General features: G+C 49.9%; 1 protein-coding gene and 1 long non-coding RNA gene across 2 annotated transcripts; both read left to right on the top strand.

The window, feature by feature from the left end:
• Positions 1-12,407: 12,407 nt before the first annotated feature.
• On the top strand, positions 12,408-14,595 carry LOC116738116. The gene is made up of 3 exons (XR_004343727.1): positions 12,408-12,606; positions 12,724-12,908; positions 14,377-14,595. It is a non-coding gene; the product is annotated as an uncharacterized LOC116738116 (long non-coding RNA).
• A 5,700-nt stretch (positions 14,596-20,295) lies between these two features.
• Positions 20,296-27,359, top strand: JPH4 (junctophilin 4). Its single transcript, XM_030318749.1, has 5 exons — positions 20,296-20,769; positions 21,546-22,317; positions 25,331-25,449; positions 25,774-26,306; positions 27,246-27,359. The coding sequence occupies exons 1-5, from the start codon at positions 20,391-20,393 to the stop codon at positions 27,327-27,329; spliced, it is 1,887 nt and encodes a 628-aa protein (XP_030174609.1). The 5' UTR covers positions 20,296-20,390; the 3' UTR covers positions 27,330-27,359.
• The last annotated feature ends 637 nt before the right edge of the window (positions 27,360-27,996 follow it).

Genomic DNA, 27,996 nt, shown 5'->3' with positions numbered 1-27,996 from the left:
AGTGGGGATCTCAGAGGCCAAAAGCTGCAAAATTTGGTGGGCTCAGGTTGGGCATTTAAGAGCTATTAGAACACTTGTCACCTAACTCAGACTCCCATGTTAGGATAAGCTGATTAAACGGGTTAGATTGACACTAGGTCATCTGCCAATCTCAAGAAAGTTTCCATGTAATGAGGCACACTGTAAACACCCCACAAATCCCAACGCCCCTCCACGGCCAGCTCCTATCTGGCACACCTGCTTATTTTGTGTCTAAGGACCAGCATTTTAGAATCTGTGGATGTCTAGCAAGATGGAAATTTTTACTAAAAATAACATGGAATTATAATGGCCTTTATGGGGAATGTTTCAATTCCATCATTTAAGACATGCACTTGAAAGCAAGGGTTCCCAAATTAAACAGAATGGAATACCCATTTAAATTGGCAAGCACACTCCTCCAAAGACTTCAAAATTCCAAAGCAGTTTTATTGAAAGATTCATTGCAAAAGGCTAAAGAAAAAGTAAAGATATAAAAGGCACATAAGGGAAAAGACTGCTCCCCTCTTCCTTCCTTCAAGTATTCATTGTCTGATTTGTTTTTCCACTCTGAAAAGACTACACAACCATAAACAAAAATCTGCCAAGTTCATGGCTTTACAACAAAAATCCCCCATATCTACCTTCAAGGGAGGCCTCATTTGAACACCTTCTAGTGTTGTCCAAACTGAAGGATTTCCTGGTAAACTGCTATATTATTCCTTTAAACAGCCAAGGGGAAATGCTGGTAGATACCAGATCTTGCAGAGGGGATCTTGGAAAAACTGGCAAAGGCCAGCCAAAGGTAAAAATGCTTACCAGAATCAATTCTTCTAAATTTCTGTCTGGAGCACCCAGTCCAGAGAGGAAAATAAAATGTCACATCCCTCCCTTTGCAAATCCAAACCCATTATTTATTCTTTCTCTCCCAACAATAGTTATTGCCTTCTTGTTTGCATAACTGGACTTGGCTTTCTGCTGGCTTGGAATTTGCAGATTGTTGGTTCTTTCTTTTGGCTATCCTTGGAAATGACTCCGAGTTTTGAGAAGTTAATATCCTTTGCACCGTCTTTTTGGATCCAAGCAGGGTTATTCAATATTGCCTGAAATATTTAAAATTAAAATTAGGTACCCAGAGGGAAAGAAGCAAATTGAAGATAATGTCATTGGATATGATAGCATTTAAATTACAACCCGATTCTTTGAGTATGTGAGAGCAACAAATCTTTGAGAAAACAAAAATCAGCTCTAGGAGGCAATTCAAAATTCACCTACTTCTTTACAAATCCCAAAACTTACCTTGTTGAATGCAAAAGACTTGGAAATCATTGGCCTTAGCAAACCAAAGTCATTCTTGAAGAACTTCTATTCTTTCTCTATCCATTATCACGTCTTTGAAATGTAAACACAAGGGCGCCTGGGTGGCTCAGTCAGTTGAGCATCCGACTTTGGCTCAGGTCGTGATCGCACAGTTCTTGAGTTTTAGCCCCGTGTCAGGCTCTGTGCTGGCAGCTCGGAGCCTGGAGCCTACTTCAGATTCTGTGTCTCCCTCTCTCTCTGCCCCTAACCCACTCGCATTGTTAACCCACTCGTATTCTGTCTCTGTCTCTCTCAAAAATAAATAAACATTTTAAAAAAAGGTTTTAAAAAAAAAGGATATGTAAACACAGCCCACAATCACCTGAGACCGAAGGAGAAAAGAGGGAAAAGGCCTTTTTAAAACACAAACTTCTAAAAGGGCTGTGGTCTGCAAATGCTAGCACAGCCTCCTTAAGATTCATTGTCCAAAGACACATACAATCTTCAAAAATCTTATCCACAAATATTAGTAACTATAAGGTCTTTATATCCGTCTATGTGTTTGTGTGTTTGTCTATATACATATGTTGTACATGTGAGGTCTTGTTCTACCTCCGGATGGCATTACTAAAATTAATTTCTAAAGAGCTCTAGTTGGTTTGAAAGTAAGCGCTTGTAAGACTTGAAGGTTCTAAAATTCTCAAAAAGGGGCACCTGGGTGGTTCAGTTAGTTGAGCATCCGACTTCGATTCAGGTCATGATCTCGTGGTTCATGAGTTCAAGCCCCACGCCAGGCTCTGTGCTGATGGTTCAGAGCCTGGAGCCTGCTTCGGATTCTGTGTCTCCTTCCCTCTCTGCTCCTCCCCCACCTGTGCTCTGTCTCTCAAAATTAAATGAATGTTAAAAAAAATTTTTAAACATAAAATAAAATAAAATTCTCAAAAAGATAGAAACTAATCCAAATGTCTTTCAAGTTCACGTTGAAAGGACGGGCCTACGCCGGCGGACTCCATCTTGTTCTGTGTCCTTCACCTAGACCAAGCCTCCTCCCCTTGAGTAACCTCCCACTCACCCGTTCAAACTTCCTGATCAAAACAGCCAGCAACCTGCGTAACAGGACTCCGACCCTTCCCCAGCCAATCAGCTGAGGCCACAGCCTTTACCTCACCAACTGCCCCTAGACCCCTATAAAACCTTTGTGCTTTTGAAACTCGCTCTCTCTCTCCGGTATCTCACCACTGCGTCGGTGCAGGTAGGGGACTGAGCTGGAGCTAGCTCGAATAAAGACTCTTTTGCTTTTGCATCGGACTCGGCTCCCTAGTGGTCTTTGGGGATCACGAATTCTGGGCATAACAACGCGATCTAGGATAATCTTCAGTAAATTAAAGTTTAAACTCATTGGTTTAATTAAAACAGACTGTCTTTATTTTTATTTATTTATTTTTTTAACATTTTTTATTTATTTTTGAGACAGAGAGAGACAGAGCATGAACAGGGGAGGGTCAGTGAGAGGGAGACACAGAATCCGAAACAGGCTCCAGGCTCTGAGCTGTCAGCACAGAGCCCGACGCGGGGCTCGAACTCACGGACCGCGAGATCATGACCTGAGCCGAAGTGGGCCACCTAACCGACTGAGCCACCCAGGCGCCCCATAAACAGGCATGTCTTTAGAGTTAACATCAAATATAAAACTTCTTTTCCACTTGAGTTTACTAGCCAAATAAGTTCATGTTATCTCTTATAAGATCTGCCAAAAAAATAGCTTGGGATAATGACTGATTTTGTCTAATGTTTAATAAAGCTTTTGTGTGTAATCTAAACAATTCTCTCTTTTTCAATGTTTATTTATTTTTGAGAGCGAGAGAGTGCAAGCAGGGCAGGGGCAGAAAGAGGGGGACAGCAGCGAGCCCGATGTGTGGCTTGAACTCGTGAACTGCAAGATCATGACCTGAGCTGAAGTTGGATGTTCAACCAACTGAGACACCCAGGTGCCCTAAACAATTCTTTTTTTTTTATTTTTTTATGTTTATTTATTTTGGGAGAGAGAGAGGCATGTGTGTGCATGTAGGGGAGAGGCAGAAAAAGAGAGAGAGAGAGAATCCCAAGCAGGCTCCACAGTTGTCAGAGCAGACCCCGACTGGGAGTGTGGGGGGCCCAATACCACAACCATGAGATCATGACCTGAGCCAAAATCAAGCATCAGACGCTTAGCCGACTGAGCCACCCAGGCACCACAGTAACCTAAACAATTCTTAAAAACAAGTGAATTAAATAGATGTAAGCAATATAAAAGTTTATCAATGAACTTTTCAGCAATATTTATGTCTACTTAAATAGTTTCCCCAAATCTTTTTAGTAACCTAAAATCTTTGCTAACCTAAAACTTAAAAGTTAAGTGGTGAGTTCATTAACATCATTGAATATCCCCATCTCAGGACCATTTCCCAAGAAGATAAAATAATAAATCATTAATTGATGTAGGAGCATGAGGCAAGCTGAGGGCAAAATACAGGCTGGCACCCCATCCCCCCACCCCCAGGTGGAATCCGTGTGATATTCCTCTGACACTCCTAGCTACCCAAGAACAAAGGAAAGGGGTTTAAGTGCTTGCCATGGTGATGTGGGCAACTAAGGCAAATGAAAAATTAAATTCCCTTACTGCCTATAGTCCATTGACAAGTCCTTGAGACCAACAGAGTGACTGACCTCCCTCTAGGAGCTCTGCTGCCTCAAAGATGACACTTTGCTAGGGGCAAAAGAGAATCTTGGCTTAATATTGTTCCAACCTTGAGAATCCTGTAAATCTACTTCCTTTATCTCAACTGCCCCAGGATATATGCTGGCAATCAAGCTCCAAGTTTATGCCCCATGTCCCCTATGCATCTGAGGGGTCTCATGACTGGGGTTTTATTAAATGGTGATAAATGGTGTTTCCCTAGCAACAGCTAGCCCCTCAAGGTCCAGGAAACCTTGCTTCCAAAATACCTTAGAGATTTACTTAATCCCTGACCCCCTCCCAACCTGAGGGTATATAATGAGTTACCCTTCACGACCCCAGTGCAGCTCTTCCTGCCCATGGGTCCTGTCTCCATGGTTTAATAAATCACCATTTTTGCACCAAAGATGTCTTCAAGAATTCTTTCTTGACCATCAGCTCTGGACCCCATGAAAGCACCCCCCCCCCGCCCCGCCCCGCCATCACACCAAAACTTCATCATAATTACTGAACATAGGCTATCTACTTTTGACTTCTTATTACAGGGAAACTAAAAGATATTGGGATGTGTTAGTGCTATATTAGGAAATTTTTAAAAGACAAATGCTTCTAAAAATTATGAAAGGTATTTATACATTTGCAAATTTAAAGAATGCTGGTATTGGTGAGGGAGCATAAGGCGGGCTGAGGACAAAGTACAAGCTAGCACACCACTCTCTCTCCCCCCAGGTAGAATATGTATGATATTCCTCAGGCACTCCTGGCTGCCCAAAACAAAGGAAAAGAAAGAAAACAAATGGTTAAACTGACAGAGTCTCCATCAGTCTACAAATGTCTTGGTAAATTACAAGAAAAAGGCAATCTTATCAATAGCCTAATCTCCAGAAACCTATAGACTCAGTTTCCTGGAACCCCAACATCACCCTCCCCTCCATAGTGATGTGGGGAACAGAGGCAAGAAGGAAATGGCAGATAAAATTAAATTTCCTTATAACCTGCAGCCCATTGACAAATACTTGAGGCAGGCAGAGTAAAACATTTCTCCAGGAACTCCCTACTGTCTTAATGTTAATGCTTTGCTAGAGGGAAAAACAACCTTAGCTTGACAATAGTTAGGCCTCCAATAATCTGTGAGTCTTTAGCATATGAAAGTTTCTTTGGAAACTTCCTCTTGTCTTTGCCTCCCCCAGCCCCATAGTATATAATGAGCCACTCTCCACAACCCCAGGGCAACTCTTGTTCCCCTCCCACTCCCCCCATTCCCACTTCAATAAAATCTTTGCACCAAAGACATCAAGAATTTTTTCTTGGTCAATAGCTCCAAACCCCACCATCACCCCAAAACCTCATCAGTATAACAGGCAGTTCACAATTACTTCTTTAGTGGTTGTTGTTATTATTTATTTGTTTGTTTTAAGTAGGCTCCATGCCCAGCGTGCACAACCCTGAGATCAAGAGTCTCATGTTCTACCGACTGAGCCAGCCAGGTGTCCCACTTACTTATTAGTTTTCACTTAGAAAATCTTTTCATTAAGACAAGGTATGACAGATGCACTTTTTTTTTTTAAGTAGCTTCCATGCCCTACATGGGGCTTGAACTCACAATCCTGAGATTAAGAGTCACATGCTCTATCAACTGAGCCAGCTAGCCACCCCCCAGAGATGCACTTTTGTTGAGGGAAAAAAGAGTAATTTTATCCTCAAGTAGGGCTACGTTAAAAAGAAAACCACAGGGGCACCTGGGTGGTTCAGTTGGTTAAGCATCCAACTTCAACTCAGGTCATGATCTCATGGTTACTGAGTTCCAGCCCCACGTTGGGCAGTGTGAAGCCTGCTTGGGATTCTCTGTCTCCCTCTCTCTCTCTCTCTGCCCCTCCCCTGCTTGCACTCTCTCTTCCTCTCTCTCTCTCAAAAATAAATAAACATTAAAAAACAAAACAAAACACAGGACCCAAATGGCATCAATCAGGTTAAGGCCCCAAGTCAGTAAGCCAAGACTTAAAGCCTAACCTAACTGCACTTCTAACCCTCCAGGAATGTAATGTTTAACCAATCAACAAAGAATTTCCTGGCCAATACTAGAAAATTTCCTGATGGCTCCCTTCCCCTCCCTTTAGGAGGGCAACATTGCCTAAACAATGCACTCCTTGCTAATAAATTCCTTTCTTCTTTTTTTTCTTATGCCTTTGAAAACCCTTCTTTTGTTTAGCTCAGTGGAGCTCTCCTCTACTTGCTAGATGAGATGCTGCCTGATTCATGAATCCTTCAATAAGCCAATTCGATCTTCAAATTTACTCAGTTGAATTTTGTTTCTTAACAGAAGAATCCATGAAGAAAATGGCATTTGTACTGACTTTTGAACAATCTGGACAGGCAGAGATAAGAAGGAGGGGGTAACTGAGATGATTCGTTGTCCCCTAATATCTGTTCCATCAGTAATCATGCCCCCAAAATTTTAGCTGTGCAACTGGACACCCAGAATAAAGGTTACATTTCCCAGCCTCCCTTTCAGCCAGGCATGGCCACATGACCAAATTCTGGATAAAAGGATATAGCAGAAGTGAGGTATTCAATTTCTAGGAAGTATTCTTCAAAGCAGGGGGCATGCTCTTCCTTTCTTTCTCTCCCTCCTGCTGGCTAGAATGTGAACTTAATAATGAGCCGGAGCAGCTACCTTTGACCTAAGAGGAAGCTACACATTGAGAATGCTGCACTATAGGGTTGAATCAGTCCGGGTCCATGAAAATCATAAAGACCATATGAGACCTACCGTGGTCTTGTTTAAGCTGCTGTTGTGTTTATGTCTTAGGGTGGGCTGCCTGAAACAGATCCTGAGACCAGGCTTCACTTGCAAGTGAACTATTAAATGTTCCCAGGAGGAACAAGTAAGGGAGTGTGGGAAGCAAGACAGGAAAGGGGAAAGTAAGGGTGTGCTTTCAAGCAAAGTGCCAGCCTCAGGCTCATCCTGAAAGGGAGCTCCGGAGCACAAATTACACCTCAGAGTTTGTCTTAATTTGAGACAAGGGACTGGGCTTTTGTCCTTCCTCACTAGTTCAAGCTAAAGGTTGCTCCCAGGCTCTCTGCATATGCAGAAGCTGTGGGAAATGATAAACAGGTCCAAGGGGATCCAGTACAATCTCAACAGGCCCCTTACACTGGGTTTTCGGTCACTCATAGCTGAACTAATTTTCATGGGTACCAAATCCATTCCCACAGAGGGGAGAGTGTAAAGGGCACAGAACCTGGGGTGGGGGGGGGAATGGTGTATATCAAAGTATAGGAAAGGAAGAAATAAAAAACAAAGTTGGGAAACCAAATTGTAGTCATTTGGACTATATGGAAAGCTGTAAATGCCTGGCCAACCCATACGAAAGGAAGCTAGGAGGACCTTTGAACATGATGATTCAAAAGATGAACTTGGTGACTACGAGGGGGTGAACTAGACTGAAACTCACGTGGAGTAGTGTCCATAATTAGGCCATATTTTTAGCCTAGGCAAAAGGTAATGGTGGCTCAACCCCAGATGATGGTTCTGGGAAGGGAAAGCGGAGGAAAATGATCACAAATCTTATAAAGACTCAGTCTTGGGGCACCTGGCTGGCTCTGTCGGTAGAGCATGTGACTCTGGATCTTGGGGTCCTGAGTTCAAGCCCCATGTTGGGTATAGAGCTTACTTAAAAAAATTTTTTTTTAAATAAAAGTGTAAAAAAAAAAGATTCTCACGGGTCATAGAGAAATAGGTGGCAGCCAGACTTGGCCTAGGAGCTGTAGCTCGCCCTGCTCTGGCTCCCAATTTAGGCGTTAACAGCCACTGAAGGGCACCTCCTTAGAGACACCAGCACGGTCACCAAGTGCATGCCACCAAAGACCCACACAGGAGTCACAGCGCCTCCTTGTTCTGTGGTTTGGGAGGCTGCTCCTGCTCCCAGGGGTTCTGGTGACACCACCTCTTCTCTCTGTTCCTCCAGCCCGGGGTAATAGTGCTTCCTGTAGTCACCACATCTGGTCACCACAGTGCCTCCCTTTGCTCTTCCAGCCCTCCAATACTGGACTAGCCATTCCCTGCACACACAGCCTATATGGAGTGCCTTGTGTGGGCTCATTTTCCTGGATGGGTCCAGACTGACACAGAAATCCTTCTGTTTTAGGGGTGGGAAGAGGAAAAGAAAGCTGAAAAGGAGCCAGAGAGGCAAGAGGCAAAGTAAGTGTGTCTCGAAACTGAAGGGAGGAGGCGCCTGAGTGGCTCAGGTGGTGATCTCACGGTTGGTGTGTTCGGGGCTCTGAACTGACAGTGTGGAGCCCACTTCAGATTCTCTGTCTCCCTCTTTCTGATACTCCCCCTCTCATGTGCACTCTCTTTCTCTCAAAAATAAATACACATTAAAAAAAAGGAATGAAAGGGAAAAAAATGTTTGGGAATGGTGAGCAGGAGTCACTGACCCTGAGAGAGGAGGAAGCATGAGAAGAGGCTGATGATTAGAGGAGCAGGAAGAATGGCCAGACCTTCCAGAAGCAGCCTCTGGGGATGGCGGGGGTAGGAACAAGCTAGAGAAAGACTCGGCCTCCTCTTGGGAGACTGTGAAGGGCGCGCAGCTTGAGGGAAGTGTCTGATGTGGTGCCACAAAATCCGTGTGGGTGTTTGGCTTACTGGGCATTGGGCAATGGCCCCTTGTCCGGTAACACCCTTATGGATAGGCAAACACAAGCAGATTGCCAATGGCCACCTCTCAGCCCCTGCAGAGGACTAACCGTAGTATGGCAGCCAGGAACACCCTGCAAGAGGGGTGTTTTCAAAGTCTTCATGACTTATTAATTCAGCAAATGTTTATTCAGCACCTCTTATGTGCCAAGTGCTACTCTAGGTGCTAAGGATATAGTAGTGAGTTATTTCTTTTTAATGTTTATCTTATTTTTGAGAGAAAGACAGAGAGAGCGAGTGAGCGAGCGAGCAGGTGTGGGGGAGGGGCAGAGAGAGGGGGGGGTGGGGGGGCGGGGGGAGGGGAGAGAGAATCCCAAGCAGGCTCTGCACTGTCAGTGCAGAGCCAGATGCAGAGCTGGAACTGACAAACCACAAGATCATGACCTGACCAGAAACCAAGAGTCAGATGCTCGAACGACTAAGCCACCCAGGCACCCACAACAGTGAGTTTTTAAAAACTTATTCCTCTGGGCACCTGGCTGGCTCAGTCAGTAGAATGTACAACTCTTGATCTCTGGGTTGTAAGTTTGAGCACCACACTGGGTGCAAAGATTACTTAAAAATAAAATCTGTTTAAAAATTAAATTAGGGGTGGCTTAGTCGGTTAAGCGTCCGACTCTTGATTTCAGCTCAGGTCATGCTCTCATGGTTTGTGGGCCCAAGCCCTCTGTCAGGCTCCATGCTGACAGTGTGGAGCCTGCTTGAGATTCTTTCTCTTTTCCTCTCTCTCAAAATAAATAAATAAATAAATAAATAAATAAATAAATAAACTTTTAAAAAATAAAAAAAAATAAAAACTAAACTAAAAAGTCTATTCCTTCAAGGAGGAGCTTACATTCCTGTGGAGGGAGACAGGTAATCAAGAAAGAAACACAAAAGGGCAGATGCTGACAAGTGCTCTGGAAAACAAAACAAAACAAAACAAGGTGAGGAGGCTGGGGAATGTGGGATGGGGTGTTTCATATCAGGCCAGGTCAGGCAAAAGATGATAAAGCAGTAAGTGAGCAAAGGCCTGAAGGAAGTGGGAGAGCACAGAATGTTCTGGACAGCAGGAAACACTAAGGCAGAGTCAGGTGCGTGGTATCATTCACGAAACAGCAAGGAAGCCAGTGTAGCTAGAGTGGATGGACTGAAGGGGAGGATAAGAATAGGGTTTGAGCAGAGAAGTGATGTATCTGATATTCACTGTAAAAGGTTGACAGTGACTAGTGTGTGGAAAAGACACTATAGGGGGTTGAGATGATCCCTCCATTCTTAGAACAATATTACTATAGATAGGAATAAAAGTCAAACCCCACAAATACAGGCTGGTGCTCAACTGGCTGGGTACCAAGAATAATAGAAGAAAAGCTATAGGTCAGAGTTGTCTACACCCCAACCATGAGACAGTAGTGTGGTAAACCAGGCAATCCTGCAATATGTGACATCTGACCCATGAAGACTAGGACACTGACTCTGTGCCACGTTTGGCCTACACAGGGCCCCCTAGCACACAGTTGCCTTATGCTTGCAATGCTTCCCACCTGTCCCACGGCCCAGGCTGCACACAGGCCTGTTCTCTCCATAAGTGTTTTGTCCCACTGTTTTCCCTTCTCTTCTGGCTGTGCCTCTAATGCTGTCATTCATTCAGCAACTACCATGTGTAAAACTTAATGAAGAACGCCACAGGAGAGTCTCTGATAAGGACTTGGAGCTTGAATCTTTTGTTAATTGCGCCTAGAGAGCTCTGTCTGCTGTTGGCACAAATCTCTCTTGTTAGCCCCTTCTGGTTTGCCCTCTAACTGAGGGCTTTTTCTCCACCTCTCACAGATGCACTCTTGGAATGTCTGCCCTGCCAGACAAAGGACTTCTCTACAGCCCAAAATCACTGGCTTCAGTTTGGGTCAGGACTGGCAACCTAGTCTCAGTCTCAGGTGAAGAAAAACAGGGCCAGGGTTGGCAGAATGGTGCAAGGAGTCGAGGGCTCTTTAACTTCTCCCCGTCCCACCTCCAAACGGGGCCTTTTTTCCTGGCAAGCTCAGGTCCTACATGGTCAGAGCAGGACCAGGGTCACAGCCAATCACTATCTCCTTCCCTCTTAGGTAACAGAGAAGAGAGGCCCAGTCTAGCCTTGGGTCCAATGAGAATGAAACCTTGAAGTGGCTTATTTGGACCAGAGACTGGAGCTAGTTTCTACCCTGCCAAGAGGCAGGGAAAGGTTCCTTCTCCAGAGCTTGGAGATGCCAGCCTTGTGGATTCCCAAAGGTCTGTGGCTCTGTGTCCAGCCTCCTGCTCCAGAGCCCCAGGCAGAGTCCTGGAGACTAGACACAACCAGCCAAAGGCTCTGGGAGACCACAGGGGCTGGGGACGAAGCTCCTGGCCCAGAAGCTGTGGCAGACAGCTGTGTATTAGCTGCATGGCCTCTAAGTGGCAGGAGCGAGAGTCCAGGAAGGAAGGGGAGGTCCGGAGCAAGGACTGCTGGACCAGGCTTGTGGCAACCACTCTGCCACGCTCTTCCCCGGGCCGTGCAGCTTAACTCTCTTCATACTCGTGAGGCAGGACTATGTCCAACTTAATAGATAATAAATCTGAGTCTCAGAGAGGTCACACAACTTTGCCCAAAACACACGATCTACAGACTCCAGAGCCTGTTCAGACACCGAGGCTGCTGGGAAGAGGCCCCTGCAGCCTTGTCAAGGGCCCCAGCTACCTGTGTGGAGCCTGTGGTCAAGCTCACGCCTAACATCCAAGTCGTGTCTATCATGAGGAGTTACTGGACAGTTGAATGTCAAGTGACTTCACCCCTTACCCTCACTCCACCCCTGTCTCCTACAGGGACCCCCACCCTTCTGCCCTTCTCACCCTAAGCTGGCCACATCCCAAACCCATCGGATAATGGGTTTTACTAGTACGAATGCATTCCAAAGGGAGGGGGGTCCAGCCCAGTCGTAGCTACCACAGCTGCTAGAGGTTTGTCCCAACCTTTAGTGCTTTGGGCTTCTTTGTCTGCCTCCCACCAACATTCCCTCTCCTTTCTGCAGCATATTCCCACGCCATTGGAGCCTAGCATAAGGAACAGTCCCCAGCTCGTCACAGCTTTGCTGCGCCCCCACACCTCATCTCCCCTCTCCCTGACTGCCTCCTCCTCACCAGCGTGGGGATTTGGCTGGAGTAGCTTGAGCTTTGAATTTTAGAACAAATCCAGAGAACCCAGTAGCCCAGGGGGACCTGGGAAGGGGCTAACAACACCGGAAGTCATGTGACTGCCTTTGGCTTCTTATTGCTCCTCAGGCTTTGCTTAGCACTGAATTGGGGCCCCTGCCCTCCAGAGCCAAGGGGTAGGGGGTGGAGGGCAGCACAACCACAAATAATACCACATAAGAAACTCTAGAGCTGACCTAGGCATACAGCCCCATATTTTGCTTGGCGAGTGATCCACACCACGGAACAGGGACATGCTGGCTGCTTAGTCCGCACTGAAGGGTGAAATCGCCTTCAACTTCTCCGTGCCTCACATGATGATCAGCCTGCACCATCTCGACCTATTCCAGGGTGGTTGGAAAGCTATGAATCAAACAACAGATGGGACAGGTAAATGTGCTCGTGTAAACAGAGATTCATTAGGGAGGTATGTGGGGGGGGGGGGTGACCTCCTGGTGTGAAAGCCCTTGTTCTCTTCCACCTAACACTCAGTGCAGGGGCACTTCCTGGTCTCTATGGTTACCAAGAGCAGCCTTGCCACGGAGAACCTGGAGTGTAAACAGCAGGAACCGGGTCTGCGGCTGCCATGTCTGGAAGGAGGCCTCACACAAGGGCAAAGGAGGAAAGGGTGGGGCCCCTGCAGGCTCCCCAGGCCAGAAGGAGGAACTTCTGTACCTGAAAACAAATTTCCCAGGTGTGGAAATCTCCCCGCACTTATTCTTGGCACACAGCATTTTGAACAGTCGTTCCCAGTTTACTTCGAAGACGTCACTTTTAAAATATTTTTTCAATTTCTCTATTTTCATCATAGAGAAAGAGTCAACTAGATGTGAATGTGCCTTTCACATGTGGTCGTTCCCCATTTAATAAGGAAGTTCTGTGAGAAGAAGCAGTTGCAGCCTCGAGAGGTGAAATTCTGCCCTGGAAAATAAGACGGATGAACTGCTAAGTCCAGAATGAAGACCAGACACCAGGAAGCCTGAAGCCAAATGTCCTGTATGCACATAAGTATGATCATTGTAGTTTAAATGGTTGCCTCCTTCCCTTCCCATGGCTGCCAAACAGGGATGTGGGTAATAATCACAATTTGCTGTATCTTCAGCTTATCTTTACATACAAATTGAAACCATTATTATGAAATAAAATGGAGTACTAACGTGGGATTTAGGAATGCTCATGAATTTTCCTTCATATCTGATGTGCTGGATAACTCTGGCCTTGACTCTCAGCCTCTCCAAGACCCCAGCTGCACCCATGGGGCCAGCCAGCACCGGTCTGAGAATCCCAGGGGGCCCTAACCCCACCTTGCAGACGCACAGGTGCAGGGGCTGTGAGAGCCAGCAGTGCTGAGGTAAGACTCAGAGCAGTGCCCTGGCAGATAGTAACCTGACTGGTTTATCTCCCCCTTGGACATCTTGTCCCTGTTGCCACCCATGGCTCAGAGGTACAGATTCCAAGATCCACTGGCCACCACTGGCCACCACTGGCCTGGGATCAGCCTTCCTTCCCCTGATCCTCTGCTCACCATGCCAGTCATTTAACACACATAAACACAGTGTGAGGCAGGGTACGTCGGTGTGTACCCAAATCTAGTGCAGCCCCGTTGACTGCTCAGATGGTTAGAGTGTCCACCTCCCTTCTCCCACCCCACCCCACCCTAGGAAAAATTCAGCTCCCCCCTCCCCATTTTGAAAGAGAGGGGTGGGCAGATGGGGAGAGAGAAAGAGAGAGAGAGAGAGATCAAGAATCTCAAGCAGGCTTCATGCTCAATGTGGGTCCTGATGTGGGGCTCAATCCCACGACCCTGGGATCATGACCTGAGCCAAAATCAAGAGTCGAATGCTTGGGGCACCTCGGTGGCTCAGTTGGTTAAGCATTTGACTCTTGATTTCAGCTTGGGTCATGATCTTGCAGTTCATTAGTTTGAGCCCCACATTGCTCTCCGCACTGACAGTGCAAAGCCTACTTAGGATTCTCTCTCTCTCTCTGCCCCTCTCCGGCTCTCACTCTCTTGCTCTCTCTTTCAAAAAAAAAAAAAAAAAAGAGTTTGACGCTCAGTTGAGCCACCCAGGCTCCCCCAGACTCTTATCTCTCAGCTCCACTGCATAATACAGAAGGTTCAACCCCTTAGCATAACCTCCAAGACCACCCCTGTTTTCAACACTAACCTGCTCCCTTCACAGCACCCACAGGAAGCAAATGGGCTTAGGAGGCATGTGGGGGTACCAGAAAATGCTGGACTTAGAGCGGCATGGATCCCCCTTTCAGAATCTCACAAAACAAATATTGTCCTCTCCCCAAGGGAGGGGTGGGGAATGGATATTCATGCCCCACTTGCCCATTTTATTTGAGTCCCTTAGTCTATGGCCCTCCTGTTAAAAAGCCCTGCTCCTGGTGAACTTGGTCTCACAGTGTGTAGAGAGAGAAACAGAATAGAATTCTCAAACATCCTTTCTCTTTTTAGCAAGCCAAACCTTGGAGCAGCCAGAGGCAGGAGCGATCAGGCAGGGGACAGCCATCCAGAACATTCTGGAATCACCATCTGAGGAGCAGAGGGGATCTGTGTGTGCAGCCAGCCGTGGTCAGACAGAGGAAATGCAGGGTCTGGCTGCTGGCCATTCTTACCCTCGCTCCCACCATCAGGATCTCTGGCCCCATCCTGACCCCTGGTGGCTGCCCATGGGATGAGGTGAGCATTCTTCCCGAGCTCTTCCCTGCCCTGGTCCCAGCATAGCAGGAAAAATGAATCCCCCACCCCACAGGTCCTGGCTAGGGTCCCCAGGAAGTACAAGTGTGTTTCCTAGGGGTTTTTCAGGAGGGTTTACTCCACTGTGGTCACCAGGTGCCTTCTCAATGTAAGTCCAGAGACCAATTAAACAAATGTATATAAAGAAAGCCCCTTCATCTGCCAAGTTGGCAAAAGGTGTGTTAAAAAAGAGGTGTGTGTCTGTGTGAATGTGTGTGTGTGTGTGTGTTATAACTAAAAGTTAATGCAGGCCGGGGTGCAATTAGACCAGCACTCTCATGCACAATTCGTGAGAGTACAAATTTGTATAACCCTTCTGCAAGTGATCCGAGCAAAATAAATCCAAAATCTTACTAAGCATTCTATCCTCTGACCCAGTAATTCTGTTAGGAATCCAGCTTCAAAAAAATCAATACTCAAATAACATGAAACCCAAAATTTGAAATAAATGGGAGAGGAAAAAACAAGATAAGCCAAGCGTGATCATCACTGAGGCTGGATGATGATTACATGACAGTTCTTTATTCTGTTTTGTTTTGTTTTGTTTTTGTCTGCTTTGCTATATGCTGTGAATTTGCCATGATATTTTTAGAAGAAAGCATCAGAGATGCAAAGATTTGTATAAAAGATGTTAATTTTTAATAGCAAAAACTGTGCAAATGGCAAAAAAAAAAAAAAGTGCTATGCTGGGATGGTTAAACAAATTATGCTGCATCCAAATAGTGGGATATTATGCAGCCATTAAAAATGCAAGAGTGTTTTCATGATGTGGAAAAATGCTTATGTGATGCAAAGCAAATAAGTAGGAATCAAAATTGCATATGTAGTATTTAACTGAGTATGTTAAATGAAAAGTGCATAGGGGTGCCTGGGTGGCTCAGTTGGTTGAGTGTCTGACTCTTGGTTTTGGCTCAGGTCATGATCCCAAAATTGTGACATCAAGGCATGTGGCAGGGTGGAGAATGCTTAAGATTCTCTCTGCCTCTGCTTCTGCCCCTCCCCACTCACGCTGGCTCTCTCTCTAAAAAAATAAAAATAAAAAATAAAAAGTGCATAGAAGGAAACTATATGAAAATACACTAACATGTTTGTTATACAGTGAGACTAGGGATGATTTCTATTCTTGATATTGTCCCTTATTTTCTTAATTCTACAATAAGCATGTCTTTTATAAATAGGTCCCCAAATTGCCTTTGTGGAAGTATACCAACTTGGGGGTCTGAGATACATTCAGCTCCAAGGACTGCCATGTATTAGCCGTGCAACATTGAGAAATTCACATCTGGGTCCCAGATTTCTCACCTATAAAACTGGCATAACACCAACCTATTTTTCAAGCACCATTTACTGGGTCTTCACTATGTCCTAGGCAGTATGCTTGGGGGGGTTTCTGCATATACAATCACACACACCATTCATACATGGTCATTTCAATCCTTACAATAAGCTCTGGAGTAGATTAGGGCACTGCCATCTTAAGAACTACACGAACTGTGGCTCAGGAAAATTAGGGAATGTGCTCAGTTTTACCCATCTAATAAACAGTACAGGTGGGATTCAGACATAGATCTGACCATCTTTGAAAGCCCTGTTCTCAGACCCTTCAGCCTGGTCTGCTTATGGTTACAGTTCTTTTCGCTTTCTTTCTTTTTTATATATATTTATTTTTGACAGAGAAAGCATGAGCATGGGAGGGGCAGAGAAAGAGGGAGACATAGAATCTGAAGCAGGCTCCAGGCTTTGAGCCGTCAGCACAGAGCCCAACTCGGGGCTCAAATTCACGGACCACAAGATCATGACCTGAACCGAAGTCGGATGCCCAACCAACTGAGCCACCCAGGCGCCCCTACAGTTACATTTCCATTGGACTGAATGCAGGTAAAGTGCCACACACAGTGCCCGGCTCCAAGCACAGAGCTGCTCTACTGGTTGGTTCCCTTTTCTATGACCTCAGCATAATGGTACATTGTGGCAAAACAAACCAGTGCACCCTCCAAAAAAAAGCATCTCTGATTTAAAAGAAGGGATTATTGGATCTGCAGGGACAAACCAGACTGGGGCTGGAAGACTGCCTCACTCAGGGAGATATGGGGGCTGGGACAGTGTGCCAAGTTCCAGGGTAGTTCTGCCAGTGACTTCTTCAGGGCTTCATCAGCTCTACACATTACTTTGCAGCCTGGAATTCCGTCCAGAGTCACTTCACCGAGCAGGCATCAATTCCTACCTTCCACTTACCCCTCCCACCCTTTCTCCCTAAAGAACAGGGCACAGGTCTCACCAGTCCTGTAGATTTCTTATTCTTCCCTTTTCTTGGAGAACAGGAAAATCTTAGGGGCTGAGTAGGAAGAGGCCCTGTGTGGAGAAGGAAGTCCTGAATATCTGAGGGTGAGGAATGCGAGGGTGGTTGGCCTGCTCCAGAATCCTTTCTGGATTCATCCTTTAAGATACCTCTTTCCCTAGGGAGCCAGCCTAACTTAGTTTCCATCTCTACTCTACTTCTACCCCTCGAAACTGTTATAGCACTAACTACACTAGAGTTACTTGTTAGTTTACTAGTGAGTTGGTTAGTTTTTTGCTAGTAAGCTCCATGAGGATGATACTCGATCTCTAGCACCTAGCAATGTGCCTGGTACACAGTAAACTATGTAAATGTCTGCTAAATGGCAAAATGGAGGGAGGAAAGAAGGAAGGAAGGAAGGAAGAGAGGGAGGGACGGAGGGAGGGAGGGAGGGAGGGAGGGAGGGAGGAAGGAAGGAAGGAAGGAAGGGAGGAAGGGAGGAAGGAAAGAAGAGAGGGAGGCAGGAAGGGAGGGAGGGAGGAAGGGAGGAAGGAAGGGAGGGAGGGAGGAAGGGAGGGAGGAAGGAAAGAAGAGAGGGAGGCAGGGAGGGAGGGAGGAAAGTCCTCTCTACCAAGTAGACTTGGTAGTCTTGGCCCAAGTAGACTCACAGCTGCCCTGTTCTGTGCAAAGCACTTAGAAGATGCGATCCCTGCCCTGGAGACTTAAAATATACACATTTCTCCAACTTTGTATCCATCTTTGGGAAAATACATTGCAAGGGTAATTCCTGTTTATTCCAAACCTCATGTTCTTTATTTTACTAAAGTACTCAAAACGGAGCTCCTGAGTCTGAGGGAGGTTCCCAAGTACATGGAATCCTGGGAAGAATTATAGGGCTCAGAGGTCTGAAGTCTAGCGTTCTAATCCTAGCTCTGCCACCTCAGCTGTGTAACCTCCAGTGAATGACTTTCCCCTCTGGGCCTCAGTTCTCTTTGTAAAATGGATGGGCCTGACTTTGTATGAAAATAAAAGCAGTTGGGTATATCTGACTATTTACCCCATTGTGTGTAATTGGACAGTATCTTCCCTCCTAAATGCTTAGGTGCAGGATAGATGCATCAGTAAGCCGAGGGGCAGGAAGACAGCATGTGCCTATTTCAGTCTGTAAAAAGGAAGGCCCAGGATGTGCTGCCCCTCTAGTGAGTGGTTGGAGTGGTGGTCGACCAAAGGGGGGCTTACCACAATAAGGGCCCACCCAAACATGTCTATGTGTCTTAGCCCCTAGGTTTACAAAAGGCTCCAAAGCCCCAGAGTCTTCATGGCACTACCAAGGACGAACCCTTGTTCACCCTTCAAAAACAATACACCCCTCATACCACCCTTCCCCCTTCGGAGAGACAACCCAGGGAGAAATAGTCAGCAGAGATGGAAGATGGTGAGATCTGGAAAAGCACTGGTGAAGCCAGGCTTCCTGCAGGGCCCCATCTCAGGCTTCCCCAGAAAGTGCAAGCAGGGGAGCTTTCTGGCCCCCTGCAGCAGTTACTTCTGGAGGACAGTGGGTTTGGTGGACACAGGCATCCATGCCCAAAGGCTTCCTGGCTTCAGTCCAAGCGGCTGGCAGGTTCATCCTTCTCCCTAGAGCCCCACGAACACCACTTCCGGCCCTCCTGTCTCTGCTTGGGCTCTAGCTGCCTGGATTTCTATGCCCATGCCAGGCCTTCCCTGTGCAGAGCTTTCTCGCTCTCCCTTACAACCCTTATTCACTCGCACTCTCCCTATCTATTTCTTTCTCCCTCCTCCTCCTCCCCTGCTTCTCTCCTCCTTGCCAACCCTCAGCAGTCCCAGAATGGGTCCCCCCTCCCTCCCCCACAGCATCTCCCCCTCCTTAGCTCTCACCCCTGCACCTTTCTTTGTATTCCTCTCGCCCTCTCCCGGCCTCGCCTGTATCTCTCCTCCCCCGCCTGCCTTCAGCCTCCCCCAGCCTCCCCATCTTCAGCTCAGTCTCCTCCCTCTCGCTGTGCTCCCCTCCCCCTCTCCCCCAACCCTCGGTCTCACCCCACTCCCCGCCGGCATCCCTGGGTTTCTTTCCACCCTAGGGGGGGGGGTCTCTGTGCCCCTCATTCTCCTCTCTACCTGCCTCTACTTTCACCTCAGATTTAGCCGGCACCCATCCTTTCCTGCCTGGGTCCCCCACACACACTGCTAACATCGCCACTGTGTCTTCTTCCTCTCCTTCTCTCCCCACCCTCTCCTCTTCTCTCTTCTCCCTGCCCCTTTAAATCTGCCTGGCCCAGCCTCCCCCGTGATGCTGGGATGGAGCAAACATTGATTTGTGCTGGGATGGAATCGGAATTTTGATTTTTTTTTTCCTTTCCCAACCATAAGAAGGGAAAAAAATAATAAAAAACACCTCCTTTTGATAGCCCCCTCTCCTTTCCCATCTAGTTCCCAGCTCCTCTTCCCTATCTCCATCCAAGGCAAAATTTTTCCCCTCCACTATTCTCATTCCCCCCCCCCCACCCCTGCCACTACCTCGCCCCCCACCCCCATCGCCTGCTCCTCCAGCTGGGTAGAGAGGGGACTCTCTCTTGCGGCTCCCCCACCTTCGCTCTCTGGGTAGGAGCAGTCTCTCCGGAAGGGGAGGGGGCTTTGACTTGCCGGGACGAGGTGGGAGTGGAGGTATCCTGCCATGGATGCTGTGCCTGGGAGGCAGCCTGAGCCCCAGCCCACATGGTGAGTAACCTGCCCCCTCCCTTCCGCCTGTCTGCCCATCCCCACCCTCGTCTTTTCCCTGCGGAGCCTCCTCCATCCCCATCTTTCCCCCCACCAAACCCACTGCCCACCTTGGTCCGATCTTCCCCCCCCCCCCCTACATTTTCATCCTCCACCCCTTGCCTGGGAAGCCAGAGAATCGGGGCAGAAGGGTCCTGACAGCAGCCAGAGGAGCGGACGGCCTACGACTCTGCCCAACCCCCTCTCAGGACCACCCCCCCCCCCCCCCGCCCGCCCCAGCAACTGCCATCCACACCCGACACTTTGGGGTTCCAGGCTGGAGAAACGGGACTCCTGCTTGGGGTTGGGGGCCCCAAGTCCTGGGAGGGGCTCTCAATAGGAGGGAGGGGTGGGGGAGCCCCCATGCCCCCAAAGCTTAAGAGCTGCTGGAAGATGCTGCCGAAGGGTGGGGGGTTGGGGGGCGGTGCTGATGCCCCAGAGCCTCTGGGCCAGGGAGCGGCGGGCAAAGAGGAGGGGCCTCGCTCGCCACTTCCCCCCTCTTTCTCCGCAGCCACTCAGGATGAGGGTCCGGCCCTGCCAGCCCGCGCTGGGGCCCCCCCGCCCGGCCCCGGTCTAACTGCCCCCGCCCCCAGGCCTCGCCCCGCTCGCAGGCCCCCAGCCGGCTCTCCAGCCCCAGGATGCGCTGAGCCGCCGGGGGGCTGAGGCCGCGCCAACTACATGCATGTCCCCCGGGGGCAAGTTCGACTTTGACGACGGGGGCTGCTACGTGGGGGGCTGGGAGGCGGGGCGGGCACATGGCTACGGCGTGTGCACGGGGCCCGGCGCCCAGGGCGAGTACAGCGGCTGCTGGGCGCACGGCTTCGAGTCACTGGGCGTCTTCACGGGGCCCGGCGGACACAGCTACCAGGGCCACTGGCAGCAGGGCAAGCGCGAAGGGCTGGGCGTGGAGCGCAAGAGCCGCTGGACGTACCGCGGCGAGTGGCTGGGCGGGCTGAAGGGGCGCAGCGGCGTGTGGGAGAGCGTGTCGGGCCTGCGCTACGCCGGGCTCTGGAAGGACGGCTTCCAGGACGGCTACGGCACCGAGACCTACTCCGACGGAGGTGCGGGGCCCGGCCCACTACTGTCTGTCTGCTCGTCCGCGTGCGCCTTCCCGTCGGCCTGTCCCGCGTACGCCTTCCCCACCATCTGCACCCGTGCCCCGCTGTCCTCCTGTATGCCTTCCCCATTCATATGCGCCCCGTGCTCCCATCTTGTTGCCCTCTCCTCCCATCGCACACGTCTCTCTCATTTGTCTGGCCCCTGCCTGCTTCTCCCTCTACCCAGTCTGCAGTCTGCCTGCCCTCACCTCTTCCCTGTCTGCCTGTCCCTCACACCCCCCCCCATCTACCTGACTCTCACACCCTCCCATCTGCTTGCCCCTTCCACCCCTGCTGCCTGTCCCACACCTCCCCTCTCCACCTGCCTGTCCATAACACCTCTGCTCCGCCTGTCCCCTCACATTTCCTCAGTCAGCTTGCTCCTCATAGTCCTGTCTGCCTGTCACATGACTATCTTAAACACCCCGTCAGCCTGTCCCTCACACCCTCTGGACTATCTGTCCTTCATACACCCCAGCCTGCCCGTCCCTACCCCTTTCCCTTGTCTACCTGCACGCCCCAAATCCACAGATCTCCTACTACCTGTCGGTCTTCACCGTGTTCTCCCACACCTTCTGACCCAACCTGGCCTGTCCCAGCTCCTAGTGCTTTTCCCCGACCTCCACGCTAGCTGTCCCCACCACTCCCTCCCTACACTTGGGCCTTCGGGGGCGCTTGGGGCCTAAGGTGCAGGAAGCAGCGGGTCCTGACCCTTTCTCCCCGTCCTACCCCGCCCACAGGCACCTACCAGGGCCAGTGGCAGGCCGGGAAGCGCCACGGCTACGGGGTGCGCCAGAGTGTGCCCTACCATCAGGCGGCGCTGCTGCGCTCGCCCCGCCGCACCTCCCTGGACTCCGGCCACAGCGACCCCCCGACACCGCCCCCACCCCTGCCCCTGCCGGGCGACGAGGGAGGCAGCCCGGCCTCAGGCTCCCGGGGCGGCTTCGTGCTGGCCGGGCCAGGGGACGCTGAAGGCGCGTCCACCCGCAAGCGCACTCCCGCGGCCGGCGGGTTCTTCCGCCGCTCGCTGCTGCTCAGCGGGCTCCGGGCTGGCGGGCGCCGCAGCTCCTTGGGCAGCAAGCGGGGCTCCCTGCGCAGCGAGGTGAGCAGTGAGGTGGGCAGCACAGGACCCCCGGGCTCCGAAGCCAGCGGGCCCCCGGCCCCAGCTCCGCCCGCCCTCATCGAGGGCTCTGCCACTGAGGTGTATGCGGGCGAATGGCGCGCCGACCGGCGCAGCGGCTATGGTGTGAGCCAGCGCTCCAACGGGCTGCGCTACGAGGGCGAGTGGCTGGGCAACCGGCGGCACGGCTACGGACGAACCACCCGCCCGGACGGCTCCCGCGAGGAGGGCAAGTACAAGCGCAACCGGCTGGTGCACGGGGGGCGCGTGCGCAGCCTCCTGCCTCTGGCCCTTCGGCGGGGCAAAGTCAAGGAGAAGGTGGACAGGGCTGTCGAAGGCGCCCGTCGAGCCGTGAGCGCTGCCCGCCAGCGTCAGGAGATCGCTGCTGCCAGGTGGGCATCTGCTGCAGAGGCCAAAGCTGGGCTAAGTGGAGAAGGTACCCTGGGGACAGTTGGGTGGGGGATGGGTAGTTAGTGCCTAAAGGAGGGCCATGACCAAAGGCCTAGGGCTTGGTGGGGAAGAACAGGCCTAGGGCCAAGCAGTTGTAGCCCTGGGTACCGGGAGTGTTTATATCTGAGGCTACAGGTGGATGTGGGTGTAACTGTGGGTGGCTGGGTATTTGAGGGAAGCCGTGTTAGACTATAAGTGTGTCTTAGTGTCTTTTGTGGGGATGTGTGTCATTGTTGTGTGTGGGAGTAGCAATGAGCACTGGCTTATACAGGCTCAGAAACCTCTTGGAAGTCAGACATGTCCCTAGTCTTCCTCTTGCAGCTGGGGGCAGCAGCCTGGGGCAGGGAGACGGAGTGTGCATTCCTAGCCACCTCCTAGCGTGCCCACCAGACTGATAGAATTCCAGCCTTGGGCCTTGAGGAGATCTAGTTTGTACAGCTGATCTATCCACATGAAAAGATAGTTCCTGTCAGCTTTGCCTCCTCTGCCTTCCTTTACCCAACTGATAAAGGTTTGAGGGGAGGAGGCTTGCCTGTAAATGAAATTTTCTTTCTGTAATTCAGATTACATTTCCATGCATATAGAGGACCTTATTATCTAAAGTAGCACTGTGCAGTAGGAATATAATGTAAGCCAAATATATAACTTTAAATCTTCTAGTAGCCATGTGAAAAGATAAAAAGAAACAGGTAAATTGAATTTAAATAGTACTTTTTTTTTTTTAAGTAAGTCTTAGGCCCAACACGGGGCTTGAACCCAAATGACCCTGAGATCAAGAATCGCACATTCTGCGGAGTGAGCCAGCCAGGTGCCCCCTAAATAGTACATTTTTATTTAAACCAGTATAGCCAAATTTTGATGATTTAAACATATAATCAACATAAAATTACTAATGAGGGATTTTACATTACTTTTTTTACTAAGCCTTTGAAATCTAGTATATATATTTTATATGTATAGCACATAATTTCAAATCAGACTAGCTACATTTTAAATGCTGGATTCGATAGCACAGATCTAAAGAAAGCCAAAAACCCATTTGTAATGCGATTCACAGGCCCCTAATTTATATAACTCATACATGTAAATTTTCATATGTTGGATTTTCTTTAAAGGGGAGTGTACAGTTGAAGGATTTTGTTTAAATTTGAGACTGTTACAGAGGATCAGAGGCCAAGATATGTCCAAATATGCTTCAGTGAGTTTGTATAATGGGTGATCAAGTTATGTGTAGGAACGTGTCATTTCCAAAGTAGATGCCTGAGCCAGAGATGTCTATCTGTAGATACATCTCAGTGTCTGGGTGGTTAGAGTCCAGAGCCTTAAGCCAGGGAAGGGGGAGGGCAGGGCACCAGGGAGCACTTTAGCCTAGATGAGGAACAGGCATGGGCAGGAAAAACTGATCCCAGGAGCTGAGAGATCAGTCAGTGGGAGGAGGCTGGTTATTCTCCCCAGCAACAGGCCTGGCAAACCTGATTGGTTGCCAGCTACCATGGAAACAGCAGAGCCTCAGCAGCAGGTGCCTCTGCCAGGTAGCCTGATGACTGATTCTGCTGCCTAGGACTTGCTCATCGACACCCTCCAAACTCAGAAACAAGCTCGAGTTGTCAGTGTTGCAGTTTTTTGGCCGCCGATAGAATTCCATGCAACCCAAGACTGTGATCATCATCCCCTGCCCTAAACCCTGAGACCAGCTTACTTTCAGGAAGGGACTAGCCATATAGAGTCTAACAGTGCAAACACAGAAGAACATGGTTATCTGAGGTCCCTCCAAACAGGCTCTAAAAGTCCTTAACCCAGCAGATTTGAGGGGAGGAGGCTGACCATATCTCCTGAGGTACATCAAGAGGGGATAGACTTAAGACTATCACCACCACACTTCTCCCTACCCCCATACCCAGCCTTCCTAAGCCAGATGAAACAAGCCTGGGGCCAGAGGGGTCTTGATCCATTTAAGCCCAAGTATATCTGATTACCTTTATCTCTGTTCCTTTGTGCCCCACCTTCAGTCAGGATTACAGAACTAATTTAATGATCACAGGGCATCTGTGATTAACAGCAGAAGTTGAAAGGGAAGGTAAATTGAGGAAGCATCTGACATCAGAGGGAGAACTGGGAAACAACCATGGGGAAAGGACTGATAATGCTTCCATGGTGGCCTGTACCCACAGAGCAGGGCACAATGGGAGACACATGTGAAAGGGAAGGAAACTAAGAGCTTCCTCAGAAGATGTAAACACCATAGTGAGAAAGCATGCATGGTAGCTGGGAGAAGAAGTAGGAAAAACAGAAAGGGGAGACCCATGCTTATCCCAGTTCCAGAACTCAGAAAGGAGGTGATGGTGCAGGGAGACAGAGGCAATGACCAAGAGGCAAGAACAGTGTGATAACAGAAGAGGCTGAAGAAAAGCAACCTGTGAAATTCTCATGTCAGGAAGTCTGCAATGAAGAGGCAGGGTTAGTAGCAGTAAGGGGAAAGGAGGCAAAGGCTCCTAGCACAGGGAGCAGATGGCCCAGAACAAGGGGCAATGCAGGGAAAGCTGCTGGGAAGTACCAAGCAGGTGCAACTACAGAGAGATGTGCTAAGAGCATGAGGTCTCCTCTGTCCCTGGGAAGGGAGCAGGATGGGGCTGGGATAACAGAGTTGAGGGCAGCCAGGGAGGGCCTGGCCCCTGTTGCTGGAAGAAGGAAGGTGTTACTACAGGACATGATGGTGGCAGGTATGAAAGGAGCAAGAAAGTGTGATGAGAGCAGTCACAGCCCAGGTCTAGGAGAGGAAACCAGAAGCCAGGTGCCCTGCCAGGCCAGGGAAGGGAGCAGCCAGCAGTGTGTGAGCAAGAGTGAGGACTCCAGAGGTGAGCTCAAATCCAGAGCACATGATGTGGCAGGGACATGGGCCAGGGGGCTGGAGCATCGGAGCAGGTCTGCTAAGTCCCTGCCCCTGGAACCCGACAGGGCGGCAGATGCCCTTCTAAAGGCAGTGGCAGCCAGCAGCGTCGCTGAGAAGGCTGTGGAGGCAGCTCGAATGGCCAAACTGATAGCCCAGGACCTGCAACCCATGTTAGAGGCCCCAGGTGAGGCGTGGGCAGCCTGGGGAGCTGGAGGGGCTCAGGTGTGGGGAAAGGGAAGGAAGTCCCTACAGAGGACTGGGGATGAAAAAGCCAAGGTATGAGGGTCCAAGGGGATGAAGAGGGGGGCCAGACCCAGTTGTTTGGAGAGTGCAACCGGGAACTTATGAAATTTAGTAATAAGGACTAGGGGCTTGGGGTCTGGCTATGAGAGGCTGTAAGCCTGGGGATGCAAAGTCCTGGGAGGTGCCCAGAGAGAGGGATAAAGCTATAGCTCTTGCTTCCAAAGGCCAGTTAGGCCCCTCTGATTCTCAGCTATCCCTGCTGCAGGCCGCAGACCCCGGCAAGACTCAGAAGGTTCCGACACAGAACCCTTGGATGAGGACAGCCCTGGGGTATACGAGAATGGACTGACCCCCTCAGAGGGCTCCCCTGAACTGCCCAGCAGTCCTGCCTCCTCCCGCCAACCCTGGCGACCCCCTGCCCGCCGGAGCCCACTGCCTCCTGGAGGGGACCGGGGTCCCTTCTCCAGCCCCAAAGCTTGGCCTGAGGAGTGGGGGGGGCCAGGTGAGCAGGCAGAGGAACTAGCTGGCTATGAGGCCGAGGATGAGGCTGGGATGCAGGGGCCAGGGCCCAGAGACGGTTCCCCACTCCTCGGAGGCTGCAGTGACAGCTCTGGAAGTCTTCGAGAGGAGGAAGGGGAAGACGAAGAGCCCTTGCCCCAGCTGAGAACCCCTGGGCGCTTGGAGCCTGAGCCCATGGCCACGCCAGTCCTGAGGGGCCCATTCTCAAGGGGTCCTGAAGCCGGGTGCCTGATGGAAGAGTTTGAGGAGCCTGCTGCAACGGAGAGGCCCGTCCAGCCGGTGAGATGCCCTCCATTCCCGCTTTGTGGCCCCTTTTCTCCTCCAAGCCTTGCCTCTCATCCTTTCCAGACATCTCTCTGATCCCTTTAGGGGCTCCGATTTGGACTCCGATTCCTTTCTGCCTGCCCAGTCTTGGACCATATCCCACCTTAAAAAAAAAAAAAAAAAAAAAAAAAAAAGGGAACTTGTGAACTGCAAGCAACCTTAGAAACCTTCATCTCCAGCTCCCTCGTTTGACAGATGGGGAAACTGAGGCCCAGAGCACTTAAAGTAATTTGCCGAAGGTTACCAATAAGTAATGGTAGAGCCAAAACATCTTTCCCTGTTCTCCTTCCATATCATTTCCAGCTCCTCGTTTCCTACTCCACCCCCACCCCCACCTCCACAGTTTCTCTCTTTGGTGCCCAGAAATAAAAAAGGAAAAGCTTGTTCCCTCCCTACCCTGAGTCTCCCTCCCTCTCCTGGGAAGAAGGGAAATGGGAAAGGAGGCAGAAAACTGGGAGGGGTGGAGTTTCCCCAGAACCCTCTACTCTGATTGGATGCCAGGCCTCTCCTGTTTCCTAGCAACTACATCCTCACCCCTTCATCCCTCTCTGCTTTACTGCAGTACTGGCTGCTGCTGCCAGCGTCTGCTACTAAGGCCAGGCACCTTCTGCCTGGGCCACGTGACATGCTGCTAGTGGGAGGGGAGTGGAGGGAGGAGGGAGGAAGGGCTGTTCCCGACTTGAGGGAGCCTGAGAGAAGGCGGGGCCCTGCCTGGGAGAAGAGAGGTGTTTCTGCAATCTAAAACAAAGGTTGGACACGCCCCTGCTCTGACCTCTGAGGAGAGGTGCCTGGGACCCTTCAGCTTTGCCACTTGCCAGGGCAGGAATTTGGGACCTGTCGCTGGACACGGTCCTTAGGGACTGAGACTGAATTTCCTTCCCCTTATCTCTCTAGGGAGCTGCCAACCCCCTGGTGGTGGGAGCCGTGGCCCTCCTGGACCTCAGCCTGGCGTTCCTGTTCTCCCAGCTCCTCACCTGAGGCTCCTGCCCAGCCTAGTTCTGGCTTCGGTTGCTGCCTCTTCACTTCTTTGACCTGCCTTTTTCTCTTTTCCTCCTCCTGGTTGTTTTTTTCTCCTCTCTTTCTTTCTCTTCTCCCTTCCCATTCTTTTCTGTTCCCCCTTTGTTTTTGTCTTTTGCTTTTTCTTTCCAGCTGTCCTTTCAGATTCTCTCATTTATTCTGGACCTGTCTCTGTCTTCCTCACTCTCCTCCCCACCCTGCCCCACCTCTCTCTCTAGATTGTTTACATATGAAGGGCTTTTCTCACTCAGAGTTGCTCTCTTCTCTGAGACACACAAATCTAAGTCAGACCATTGCCCCATGTCCTCCCCGCCTTTTCTTTAGACCTGAACTTCGGTGAGGGTGGGGGTTTGGTATCCTGAGGGGTCTCCTGGAAGCTGAGTGGGAAGGAAGAAGAAAATGGAGAAGGGATGACTGTATACTGGGCAAGGCACTGGCTGAGCTGCTGTGGCTCCCTGACCCAAGGGGCCTGGTGTCCCTCTGAGGCCTAGTGGAAGAGCTGGAGGAGGTATGGCCTCCATCTCTGACCTTGGAGGATCCGATCTCACCTCCAAGCACTGAACTAGGTTCTTGCCTAACTCCATCCTTCCCTGAAGGAGATAGGGGAGATGAAAAGTAGAATGACTCC

Source organism: Lynx canadensis, chromosome B3, assembly GCF_007474595.2.
Source record: "Lynx canadensis isolate LIC74 chromosome B3, mLynCan4.pri.v2, whole genome shotgun sequence".
Lineage (NCBI taxonomy): Eukaryota > Metazoa > Chordata > Mammalia > Carnivora > Felidae > Lynx > Lynx canadensis.
Note: the sequence above shows the minus strand (reverse complement) of the source record. Positions and strands in the feature narration are given on the sequence as shown.